This window comes from Larimichthys crocea, chromosome III (genome assembly GCF_000972845.2).
Source record: "Larimichthys crocea isolate SSNF chromosome III, L_crocea_2.0, whole genome shotgun sequence".
Taxonomy (NCBI): domain Eukaryota; kingdom Metazoa; phylum Chordata; class Actinopteri; family Sciaenidae; genus Larimichthys; species Larimichthys crocea.
Window position 1 is genome coordinate 8,839,726 of NC_040013.1, and position 12,622 is coordinate 8,852,347.

Consider the following 12,622-nt stretch of genomic DNA (forward strand, 5'->3'; position numbering starts at 1 on the left):
CTCAAAGTGATCTTTGCGGGGGGTTTCTTGGAGAGATGGTGAACATAAAAGCTTCTTTCAGACCTAATCAAAAGACAGTCAGTAAATAGCTGGCTCCTCCTCTGCCCTAATGTGACCTAAATGATACTGCAGTGCATTTTCGGGTCAATAACGCTTTGAATTATTAAAGACCCACAAATCTATGATGATGATTTATCATAGTAAATTCACTTAGGGCCAGTATGAGACTCTAAGGTCAAAATAATTGATCATTACAACTACTACAGTAGCCTGACATTTAAAAAAAAAAAAAAAAGATGAATAAAACTAGATGGAGACTCCAGGCGAATCATGTTTAAATGGTCATAGCAACCTTGACACACTAATGGGTCTCCTACTAGTTGTCAAGGGGAACCTGGGAACTGCACATACATAAGGAATGTGGCTGTATTCTCAAATATATTTCATGAGAAGGAGCTTAGTGCTAGCTTTGTGTAATCCTCACAAGCACGCCCCAATTATGAAACGATACATGCAGACTGGAATTATGATAGCCAACGTGAAACACATGTGACCGGGTTAAGAATCTTTGCCTTTCTGTGTGCAAGATCACATTGGGAAAAGACAGTTTCCCCTGTTAAAGAAGTGCTGTTTTCACAATGATTAATACCGACGGCATCAGTTTCGTCACGACTTTCCAAAGAGACTTGAGATATACTCAAGTAAAGTACAACTTTAGCACTGAGTACTTTGTTGTTTTATTTCATTTACTGATTTTGGAAAGGGATAATTAATGCTAATAATACTGCCTTAGCGGCTGTTTGCTGTTTTTAAGGAATCCTGATTGTCTACCGCTTCGCTCAATACTGAAATTGTCTTCAGAGTGAAAGCAGGTGTGCTTATTTTAAATCTAAGCTCTGACTTAATTTGTTGTCTCTCCTGAAAGAACTCCACCATCACCATCATTTGATGAGCCAGTTTGTGAAGCATCGGTTTGCTAATTAGTGAGTGTTGATCCCCTTGAGGATAACTGATCCATGTCCAAGCTGTTGTGAAATTGATGTACAACAATTTGTGCAATCAGACGCCTACTGTTCATGCTATCCAGTCCCTTCTCTGCAACCCGGTGTAAAACTTGCAAAAAAAAAAATGCTGGGAGTTCTGTAAGGCTTTAGGTGTCGCCTTGTCGATCTTGCCCTAGATTCTAACTCCTTGGGGTTGTTGCTGTAAGTTTTGTCAACAATTACAGCCAATCATTCCCCCCTATTACAAAAAGGAAAAATGTCCTGAGGCTATAGGAGCAGCAGAGCAAAATAATCAGGATTTTGCCATGGGTATCATCAGCTCATTTAAACTAATCAAAGGTTTAAACCATAAATAGATGCTGGAGGGGGCGATCGGAGGGAGATTTCAAATGAATGTTGCATTAAAAAAGGTAAACAAGAAGTAAATGCTTGAAGGAGAGGAGAGGTTTTTCATACTGCTATAATTCAGAAGGATTAAACACATCCTTATACTTGCTGACTCAACTTTCAGCTGAGAAGTCAAATGACCTGAAATATGATCACACATGAATCTCTGAGGCTTTTCAAGATTACATATTGTCCCTTTATACAGTGTGGGGAATTTGTTTCATACACTGTTTCAATCAGTACATGTGTGTTTTTCTATTTGCTCGCAGCCCCCAGGTTGATTGTTTTAATTCCACAAACATCTACTCTTGTATGCATTTGGAAAAGGCTATCACTTCATAACAAATTCATTTTCATACGCTCATAAAGGCGTATTGAAACGTTACAGTCCATGTGCACACAGTAATTTATCATAATTTGTGTTTTATTCTGAAGGAATTTTGCAATTAATTCGACTTCTTCACATTTAATGTTTGGAGTCATTTGGGTAAACGCAGCAGGTCCAGTGGGTTTTTAGGAGAACAATGCTGTGCATGATCACACTACTTTATTTCTCTCCTTCCACAGTAGGAAATGTGATGTTATGTGATGGCATCACGCGGGAGTCCGAAAATCCGGGTAGTCATGCGCTAATCCGGTATTTAAGGTCGATGGTTCACTGGTTTAGAAGCAGGGCTCTGGGCGCATGGAAGGGGAGGTTTAATACAAACTTTGTTCATGAAGAAAGCAATTTCAAATGTGTTCAAAGGATCCATGTTCATTTTAGGTTAGGTTTTAGTTGAAGTGTGTATTTACAGGTCAATATTCAGTCAATTAAACTCCAGATCAACCGTGCGTAAAATTTGGCAACGGTTTTTTGGATAATGTTTCAGTACTGCTTTTTTGTGCTTGTGGGCGCGGTGGTCGTGAGTGCTCAATTCCCCAGAGAGTGCGTGACACCCGAAGGACTCAGGAGTGGACAGTGCTGTCCGTCCCCATCTGGACTCAACGACGACCCGTGTGGCTCCAGCACAGGGCGCGGAGAGTGTGTGTCCATTGCGGTGGACTCACGCCAGCACGGCCCTCAGTACCCGCACGACGGGCGGGATGATCGGGAACGATGGCCCGTCCGTTTCTTCAACCGTACTTGTCAGTGTAATGGAAATTTCAGCGGTTTTAACTGTGGTCGCTGCAGACACGGATGGACTGGAGCCAACTGTGACCAGAGGATTAATGTTGGTGAGTGCGCTTCCACGGGAAGTCTTGGGAAATATCCAAATTATATTCATGTCATCACTATAATGATTCTTATTCATGGGGAGTTAGGAGAGGTCATAGCACATCTGGAGTTGGTTTTGGCACTAGTTTAGAACACCACACCAAGCCGAATTAACTAGTGGTGTTGTGTTTTTTTGTGAATTTAATGTTTCCACTGGACAAAGACAGAGTTTTGCCTCAGTTAATTCAAAGTATTCTCCCATGAAAGAAGATGCAAAAAGCACATAAAAAAATTCAACCCCTAAAACTTGGAAAAATGCATATGATGACAAAACCAATTGATTAAAACTGTCAATTACGCACATTTCCTGACGTTCTTTTCTCGGTCATTAAGGGAAGATCTGCAATTAACGCATGACTGATTGTGTTAATCCACTTTTTTCCTTTTGCTATAATCCTCCCAGTAAGGAGAAACGTGATGCAGCTCAGCGCTGACGAGAAGCGTGCGTTCGTTAACGCGCTGGACCAGGCCAAGCGCACGGTGCACCCGGACCTCGTGATCGCGACGCGGCGCTATGCGGAGATCTTCGGTCCCGACGGGAACACCGTGCAGTTCGAGAACATCACCATCTACAACTACTTTGTGTGGACCCACTACTTCTCTGTCAGCAAGACGTTCCTAGGTGCGGGGCAGGCCAGTTTCGGGGGAGTGGACTTCTCACATGAGGGGCCCGGATTTGTCACTTGGCACAGGTACCACCTGTTGCAGCTGGAGCGAGACATGCAGGTAAGATGCTGTATAAAGAGGGTGTATAATTAGACTAATCGTGATATAATGGCATACATAATAGTTCCATGAAATAGCTCTTATGTGACGGGTCATTTAAAGATTAAAAATAGATTTTCTCTGTGGAGGGTAATCGCCACCTGACTGCTTATCCACATTTTTTAATGTACTTAATATATCAGCGACTAATAGCCCCTTTCAACCCAACTGTCGTTTCCTCCGGTGTGTTTGTTTTACCTAATGTGTCTCCTCATAACTGTATTGGCGAGAAAATCATAATGTACGACGCAATTTCGACGCGCAAAATATGATTTTAAGCGCTTTATGGGATTCGATTTGATCTGCACACCATCTATTTGGAGACTGCTTGTAGCAAATAGTTTTGTTTTTTATTGTTGATTATACAGAGCTTTGGTGAAAGGACTTATTAAACTGCAGCAATCGCAAAAGTGATTTATGGAAGCAAAGAGTTTGTATAATTATTATATCCAACCAATACTTCACAATAATGCACTTGCAAGCAGTGAAATTAAAGTTCTAGATGTTGGACAGAGTCTCCATCCGTATACTGGATACAGGTTGATGGTTAAGTCATCCTCCCAAGTTAGCCACTTCTTTAAAAACTCTATTGAGTATGCACACTGACAGGCACAGATTGCAGGAGAGTGCTCATTTTTCAGGATGCAATCTGTCAACCAAGATGACTAAAAAATAAAATGTCCCAGTTCCTTGTCCTGCAATTGAAGCATATCTGATTAAAGGTTTCATGAGCAGCAGTTGGTATCCATTAATGCTTTTCTCATCAAAAAAGTGTAGACTTTCAGAATGCAATGTAGTAACTTTAAACTTTTTTTTCCCCTTTTTTTTTCCAAAATAAAAAGTTAGTGATTTACTGGAGTGAGAGTCTATGTTCCCTTGAGATCAATGAGTATTTGTACTTATAAATCTTGTATTGACACATTTACTTATAATTGTACCTGTATGTTTTCACTACAGTCCAAAAATGTGTTTATATAATTTGCAAATTAGCACATTTTTAATATTATATATCTTTAAAGCAAATCGCAGTGCATGAAAATTGTATCCAATTTATTCCGCGCATTATGATTCCAATACCAAGTGAGACTCGATGGATACTTCATTACCTAAGGGGGTGAGAATACATTGTTGCGGGGCCAGTAAAATAAAGCCTCAAGCGAACTCCTCAAAGTTTTGTTTCCCCTCTTGTTTCGAGCTGTATCTCCACATTCACAAGCTCTATTTGTTTGAAACAACCAGGATATGCTGCAGGACCCGTCCTTCGCCCTGCCCTACTGGAACTTTGCCATCGGTGGAAGCACATGTGACATCTGCACAGATGACCTGATGGGAGCCAGGAGCAGCTTTGACATGAATTCCCTGAGCGCCAACTCTATCTTCTCCCAGTGGAGGGTCATCTGTGAGAGCGTAGAGGACTATGACACACTTGGAACCATCTGCAACAGTAAGACTATTGTGTATTAGTGATGTTTACAGTGATCCTATTTATTCTTTGCTTTCCTCTATCTCGTAACTTATTTTCCCGTCACCTTCCAGACACGGAGACTTCTCCAATCAGAAGGAACCCAGCAGGAAATGTCAACAGGCCGATGGTCCAGCGTCTCCCAGAACCCCAGGATGTGGCTGACTGCCTGCAGGTTAATGCGTTTGACACAGCACCCTACTACTCCACCTCCAGTGAAAGCTTCAGAAACACAATTGAAGGTGACTACAAATATATTTGCCGCACTGTCTGGCTGCCCTACGGTATTTTCTACATCAGATACAGAGTTTTCTTATGCCATTTCCTGTTGTTTTGACAGGCTACAGCGCCCCCAAGGGGAACTATGACCCTGTGGTGAGGAGCCTCCACAACCTGGCCCATCTGTTCCTGAATGGCACAGGAGGACAGACTCACCTCTCACCCAATGACCCCATCTTCGTCCTGCTCCACACTTACACCGATGCTATTTTTGATGAATGGTTGAGGAGACACGGTCCAGGTGTTTTAACAGCAAAATCTTGTTGTTTCTATTGTAACACATGTGTGTTTGACTTCTTTCTTGTCGGCACTATGAGCTCTTAGGCTAACTTCAAGTGTTTTTCAACAGATGCGGCTGTCTATCCTGAAGAAAATGCCCCCATTGGACACAACAGGGGTTACAACATGGTGCCTTTCTGGCCTCCAGTGACTAACGCCGAGATGTTTTTGACTGCTCCTGAAAATCTCGGTTACTCTTATGAAGCTGAATGGCCAGGTATTCATGTCGGATTACTTCTCACATTTCACTCAAGATTTGTTTTCAGTCTTTCAGGTAATAATCATCCACTTCTACCTTTCCAGGGCAACCTTTCACCCTGACTGAAATCATCACCATGACAATAGTCGCTGCCCTTGTGCTCGTCGCAGTCATTTTCGCCGCCACCACATGCGCCGTGCGTGCCAGATCTTACAAGATGGAGGGCCACCAGCCTCTGCTCGGGGAACAGTATCAGCGCTATGGCGAGGAGAAAAGCCAATCTGTAGTCTAAGCTTTCCCCTTCTTGTCTCTTCCCTTCACTTTTACTGTGATGCAAATATCCTGTTTGTTAAAGTCCGAATCTGTTCACTGGAGAGCATGTGTAGATTCTCGAGTGGTACAACGTGATAGGAAGTACTCTGTTACCCCGTTATCAGCCGTTGTGGAGTACAAAAGTTAACAATTCTATTTACCCGATGAACAAAGCTCTCACTGAACATGCATTTTCTCATGGAAAGGTTGTACGCCGTGGTTTTTAAGAGAATGTCTTTCGAAGACTGCAAAGATCTGACCTTTTTTAGATTTTAGCTAAATTTGAAAATGGAAAATAAATGTACATGTTCAAATCAACTGAAATGATGTGATGTGAAACTGTGACGGCAACGCCACCAAGTGGTGCTGATTCTCATCATTATCAGCGCTGATGCCTTCTGTTGTTTAGTGTTTGAGGTTTCACTCAGGTGAAAAGAAAGAGGATTCTGAAAAGAAATGAATTGACCTCATTGACATTTAAAATAATAAGAGTGACAGGATCATTAAAACATAACCTTACAGAGCTGCAACTTCCACAATGTTTATCTGACTTTTTAGTTTAGTTTGTACAATGGCGATAACGCCCACAAGGGGGTGCAATAATTCAATTTCTGAAGCTGTCCTTGTCAGGAGAGTCATGCTTTGGGGGGTTTTTTGTTTTGTTTTTGTTTTTCTAATAATGTAGAAGATAAATTGATCTAAGTGACCTTAAATGTTATTAATGAACGAAGAGATGATGATTCAGAGGAAATGTAGCAAAATGCAGAGTCAACGGGGTTGAGACCTCACTGACCTGTGTACTCACACCATATCCCAGCTTCTTTTTATTTCTCTTGTTTGTTGTGAAATGCTGATGAATGCTGTTCTGTTTATACATTTATACTTTTGCCAAAAATGTCTTGGGGGGAGGGGGGCATGCCAAATTATTTAAATGATTACATTTTACACGCTTTCCACGGTGGTTTGTTGGACTTTAAACTGTGTGCTGATGATCGTGTAATTAAAACATGAATAAACACAAAAAGACACATGTACGTACACAACATATTTCATACATTCTCTCATCATTCATGTGTGTAGGGTTATAACACATCTTTTTGAGTTTTTTTGAACTTGTGTCTTAACCTACATTCATCTTGCACTTGTATCCTCATCAGGTATGGATGGTGTTCCAATCCAAGATGTTACTCCCTTTGCTCTTTTTTCAGAACCTCACCTGTGTCTGGTGTCTGGTTTCAGAGGAAGCTCCCTTTATGGGAGGGTCCACAGGAGAGCACGTTGTCGTGTGAGTGTCTCACTACTGGTCAGACGCTTGAATCGGGGAGGTCTGTTGGTGTAAGAGCGGTGCCGTGGTGGATCCAATGTGAGACTGTGTCTTTGGCTCGGCACTTTATTCCGCGAGCTGCTTGGGCAAATGCGCAACTGTTGCAACTTTTCCTTACTTTAAGGAGCGCGCGTCTCTCCCCCAATTAAAAACCAAATAAACGCGCAATCTTTCTGACAGTCTTACAATGGACGAGGATAACAGCGTCATGCCTGAGCTGAAGGACATAGAGACGAAATTAGGTCGGAAAGTGCCGGATAGTCTCATCCGTTCTCTTGTTGCGGGGAAACATCACGAAGAGCACGAGAAGTCTGCGCATTTAACGAACCGTAAATGTTGTAATAGTTCCACCGACTTGAAAAGACTGGAGAGCAAAATGCTGTTCCTGAAACAAGAAATGGTAAGCCTCTTTGTTTATTCTCTATATCACCCAGTTTGTAGACATACAAATTATATGCAACGCAGATAGAAATTGCTTGTTGAGCCTTCTGTTTTTAAAGTTCACTAACCTGTAATTACAAGCTTGCGCACTAATACTTAACTGTACGGTTCTCAGGTGTGTTATCTTGAGGCTCAATGACAAAACACCATGAATCTATTTAGCATAGTTTCTTGACAGGTAACTTTCTAGTGTGTAACCTTTTATTGGTGACCAAGCTTGAGTTCCCAGGAAAGGGTTAGGCTGTATTCTAGATGCAAAACATACATATCAACATGTGGTTGTTAAATGCAAAGTTCCAGTGATGGGTGTTCCTCATTGGCTTTTAAATAATAATAATAAAAAAAAAAGGTCAGCAGGTGATACCCATTCACACCTACAGTCAGCAGAGACCTTTGTTGAACCCTCCCTACCCCCCTTCACTGCCTCTTGTTATTCAAACTACTATGTGAAGTCTTTTCATGATTACACGTCTTCTAACACTCACTTGCATTATTTCCAAGTGAGCTGAAGCTTTACCCCCATTTTAACTAAGGTCACCAAAGGTATTAAGACTCCCTGAGCAGATGGCAAAGTTGACCGAGTTTTGCAGGGCTGAATCATGGCCAGCAGACTGACCGATCACCCAGACACCCTGTGTTGATAGGCTTAAATCTATGTTGATGTGACGGAGCATTATGAGTCCCATAATGAGTGGAACATTTGGCACACTTTTGTTGCAAGCTGAACTGTCAAATTTACCGACAGACGTCATTTAATTGTGCTGATATGTGGGAAGGGGTAAAAAAAAAAAAATTAATGACTTAAATAGAAATTAGTTTAGTGTAATTAAATTAGTGGTGTTTTATTGTTAGATAGCTCATTTCAAATTTAGGCCATCTTGGGCTTCCCTGTTTTTGTGCCTCCCTTCACAGCTTAGTCAGTAATCCAATCAGACTGCTCTGCCTTGCTGTGCGCAAGTCTGGTAGACACACACACACACACACACACACACACACACACATTTGGCAACATTGCAATGTTGAGCTAATTTTTAACATAATTTTTCCAGGCTTACATTATATACAGCCTATCAAAGGAGCACTGTGCTGCTTCCAAAAGGTTAGGGACTAGCTTTTGTTTGTTTTATCTGACAAATTATACATGTTGTAGCAGGAAATTATATGGCAGTAATTGTGTTTCTCAAATTCATTTTGTGATATTGACCCACTGGTGCCATCTTATTAACAGGAGATAAGCTGCGTGAGCAAAAATACCAATATGACTCTCCGCTTGCGTGTGTGTGTGTGTGTATAAAGCGGGTGGTTATGCTCACAAAACAAACACACCGGCAGCTATATGAGCTAAATGAAGGCAGGTTGTAAATCCGACCCCAAAGAAAGGCTGTTGTATGAAGCCAGCTGTCTGGAACACTGTACCAGCCCTGTCTGCCTTCATCTGCATCATTGCACTTTGAATGTAGCAGGCTGCCACAGCTGCTCATTTTTTCATTCTGTTTGTCACCCAGTCCACACAGGGGTCTCCCTCTGAATGATTTCATAGGCTGTCCACTTCCATCCCCAGTCAATGGCGTGGTTTGTCATGGCAGGAAGTTAAATCAATGGCCATACTGTGTAAAGTAGGGATATCATTCAGAATCCTGGATTCAGACTGTTTCCTGTGCTGATACATGAGCAGTACAAGTCCCTTTTCCGGTGCCAAATAGTTAAATCTCTTTGTTCACAACAAAGCCAGATAGTCTAAACAAAATAGCACATTGTGTTCTGGCCATGAGAAGACATGAGAATGCCAACAGGAGACAAAAAAACTTGCCACAAGGTTGATTTCTTTTTTTTTTTATAGCTGATCTGGAGCCTCCCTTCTTCATCAGCAGATGGGAGATTTTCACACTCGTTATAGAACTGTAGATGTATAAACTTTTTTTCTGGATTCATGTTGAGCTTTAATCTGCTGTTTTAAAACTGTGTGGTAAGATCGAAAGCTTGAGAACAGAGCTACTAAATAAACCACGTGGTCTGACTGTTTTCTCCATTGCTGTTTTTCAACGTCTAGAATAAGTTTGGAACCTCAATGGTAACAGTAGTACGCAATGGTGATGGCTCTGGTTCTGTATTATATCAACTCTCATTGTACTCATGAGGAAATATTGTTCCATGTAGAAGCTGTGTTAAAGGTATAGTTTGACATTTTGGGACACTTGGGACAACAACAAAACTCAAGGAAGTTGGACCTGTTAAAGTCTATAGACTAACCAAATATAGTCTATAAGTGTGTTCTTTAGTGAGTTTAAGAGATGCTGTTGGGGCATTGTGTTACCTTTGGTAGCTGGCTACTGTCTTTATACTAAGCTAAGCCAACCATCTGTTGTTTTAGGTCTTATATATATTAATGGGCAGACAAGAAAGTGGTGTGAATATTCTCATTAACTCAAGTCAAACAAACATATTTCCCAAAATATTGTACTACTCTTTTAAGTATTGGATCATCTGTAAGAACCATGACATGACCGAGATGTTTTTGTCCATTTTATAGGCACATCTGCGAGCCATTGACGTGAAGCTGATGCAGCAGCTAATGTCAATCAACGAGGGCATTGAGTCCATCCGTTGGATGATAGAAGACAAGGGAGGAGTGGCCAGCCAAGAGGGCAGCTTGACGGGCAGCCTGTACAGCCTGTCAGACAGCCAGGACGGTACCTCACTGCGAGGCAGCTTAAACAGCTTGAACGACGGTAACAGTGACGGGCTGGACAGTCTGTCTGTGGGTAGTTACTTGGACACTCTAGCAGAGGATCTCTCGGACAACCCTTCACCTACGGATCTAGACTGCTTTGTGGACAAAATTGACGGTGATGGTTTCAGCAAATCGCCACTGAAACTTAGGGTGGAATCAGATGAATACTACTGCTTTGGATAATGATAAGCTAAACGCGGTGGTTACAGAGACTACTGAGATGTGAAGAAAGATTTGAAAATTTACACTGACAAATTAACACAGATGTCAGATTTTGTTTTCTCTCCTTATTAACAGCCAAGATATTGGCAAGACTTACCAAATAACGTGTTTCCTTTTACCTTGAAACCAGCTTCCTTATTTTGTGGATTGAACACAACTCATGAAACCGTTGCCACTTAAACGTCACACCAAATGCAAGTGAGAACATGTCTTAATATTTTATCATGCAGGTCAGTTATATTGAGAATGTGCTCTATTATGATTTAAGGGTTATATTTATTGTGGAGTCATTCAATACCTCAGCATTTAGAGTATTTCCTAGCCTAAAAATAGCTAAAGAAGAGTGAATATAAGTAGCAACACCAGCGAAGTTCCTTCTTTATCTGTGGGAAAACTCAGCTTCGACTTTGTTAGGTCAACCACAATCAGCCAATCTAAGTAAAGGGAGTAGATTAGGATTTAGCAGCCATTTGGAAAATTGGACATTTCATGCTGACTGATTCAAGAGGCTAAACATCTAAACTTTAAGTGTTACAGCAAGTGCAATTTGCTTCCATGCCAAATTCTGAGCAGCACCTACTGTAAAAGTTAGGCTTTTTAATTGTTTTTTTTTAACTTAAATGTTTTGACTGATGGACGTTCTTAAGCTAAAAATCTGCGATAGTAGAACTCACATGTACACACATGAGATTAGTAGCACAGATGCTTGACTGAAAACCAAAGCAATTTGATTGTCTTATAGATAATTTAAGCCTGAGGCAAAACCCTGTTCACACCAGATGGGGGATTTGTTGATGGTGGGAATATGTGAAACACATGTTTGCTTTGTGAGCACATTTTAATTCTCTGTTGCCAAACAAAAAAAAGGTTTAACATTGCTGTAGATTAACTAGTTGTTTTTTTTTAAAACTCATTCTGTTGATTTGTTTGACATTTGTATTTCATGCTGCCTGCTTTCGAAAAGAAAGACCCAGTTTTTATTGATTGCTGTTCATTTTGTTGTGGAAATGAAATAATATATTGTGATTTTTCTCTTGCTCACATTGTGTAAGTTTCTTTTAATGCAGCTGTTGTGTGATTTTCTCAATTTTTAGAAACAAAGAACAGCTCACTGAGCCTGTAATGGAATCTTAATGAGATGGAAAATGAACATTATGGTGGTTTCTTTTTTTGGAAATTTTTTAGTTAATAATAATCTCTTAATGAAGTCAGGCTTTGTGGTGCCCTGTGTAATATCCCATGGGAAATTACCCTTGTTCATTCATTTTGCCACTCGATGTCACTTCCCATGATAAAATACAAAACTATAGGATGATTCCAAATTTGTCAAATTGCTCTCTATTTATGGCCCTTTTAAAGTTTGCAGGCTATTAGCACAGGAATACCATTTGGGATGTTATTAAGGATAGCATACCAAGTATTATTATACACGAAGAACTGTGTTACAAGCATCTATCATGAGTGCAATACCTGAACCAAAAATAACACCAATCAAAGACGAGACAGGATTGAAATTCCAGTCATGCAGAATATTTGATGGTCTGTTATGTTATTTTCATTTTTATGCATCTCACTAGCTTCTTATCTTTCATGTGATAATTGAAGTTCCAGACAGGGTATACAGGGAAAGTCATTATAGGAAAGATGAGAACCTTGGTCTCTTTGGCTTGCAAATGAAAGAGTGGCCATGGGGCGCAGTACTTCAGTAGCTGTCATACTGGGATCTGACATTAGGACTTGGAAATCCTGCCTTGTTAGATAAGTCTTCAATTATTCACATTGTCCATAGATCTCATCTTATTTGAAACTATATGTAATTAGTGAGGATGTTCTCTGAATGCATGCCCATGATAACAAGATTGGACACAAAAGACACTTTTAGTGTTACATAAGTTCGGACAAATGCAATCACTTTATCCAGGCACATCAAGCATACTTGGAACTTTCCTTATCTCTGCC

The 12,622-nt window shown here is 40.7% G+C and overlaps 2 protein-coding genes across 2 annotated transcripts; both read left to right on the forward strand.

Moving 5' to 3' along the window:
* The first annotated feature begins 2,050 nt into the window (after positions 1-2,050).
* LOC104933847 (5,6-dihydroxyindole-2-carboxylic acid oxidase) lies at positions 2,051-7,067 on the forward strand. The gene is made up of 7 exons (XM_010749378.3): positions 2,051-2,609; positions 3,053-3,375; positions 4,654-4,858; positions 4,951-5,118; positions 5,217-5,396; positions 5,505-5,651; positions 5,738-7,067. Exons 1-7 carry the CDS (start codon positions 2,255-2,257, stop codon positions 5,923-5,925), a joined length of 1,566 nt encoding a protein of 521 aa, XP_010747680.3. The 5' UTR covers positions 2,051-2,254; the 3' UTR covers positions 5,926-7,067.
* A 140-nt stretch (positions 7,068-7,207) lies between these two features.
* lurap1l (leucine rich adaptor protein 1 like) lies at positions 7,208-11,704 on the forward strand. Its single transcript, XM_010749367.3, has 2 exons — positions 7,208-7,669; positions 10,241-11,704. Exons 1-2 carry the CDS (start codon positions 7,457-7,459, stop codon positions 10,622-10,624), a joined length of 597 nt encoding a protein of 198 aa, XP_010747669.2. The 5' UTR covers positions 7,208-7,456; the 3' UTR covers positions 10,625-11,704.
* The last annotated feature ends 918 nt before the right edge of the window (positions 11,705-12,622 follow it).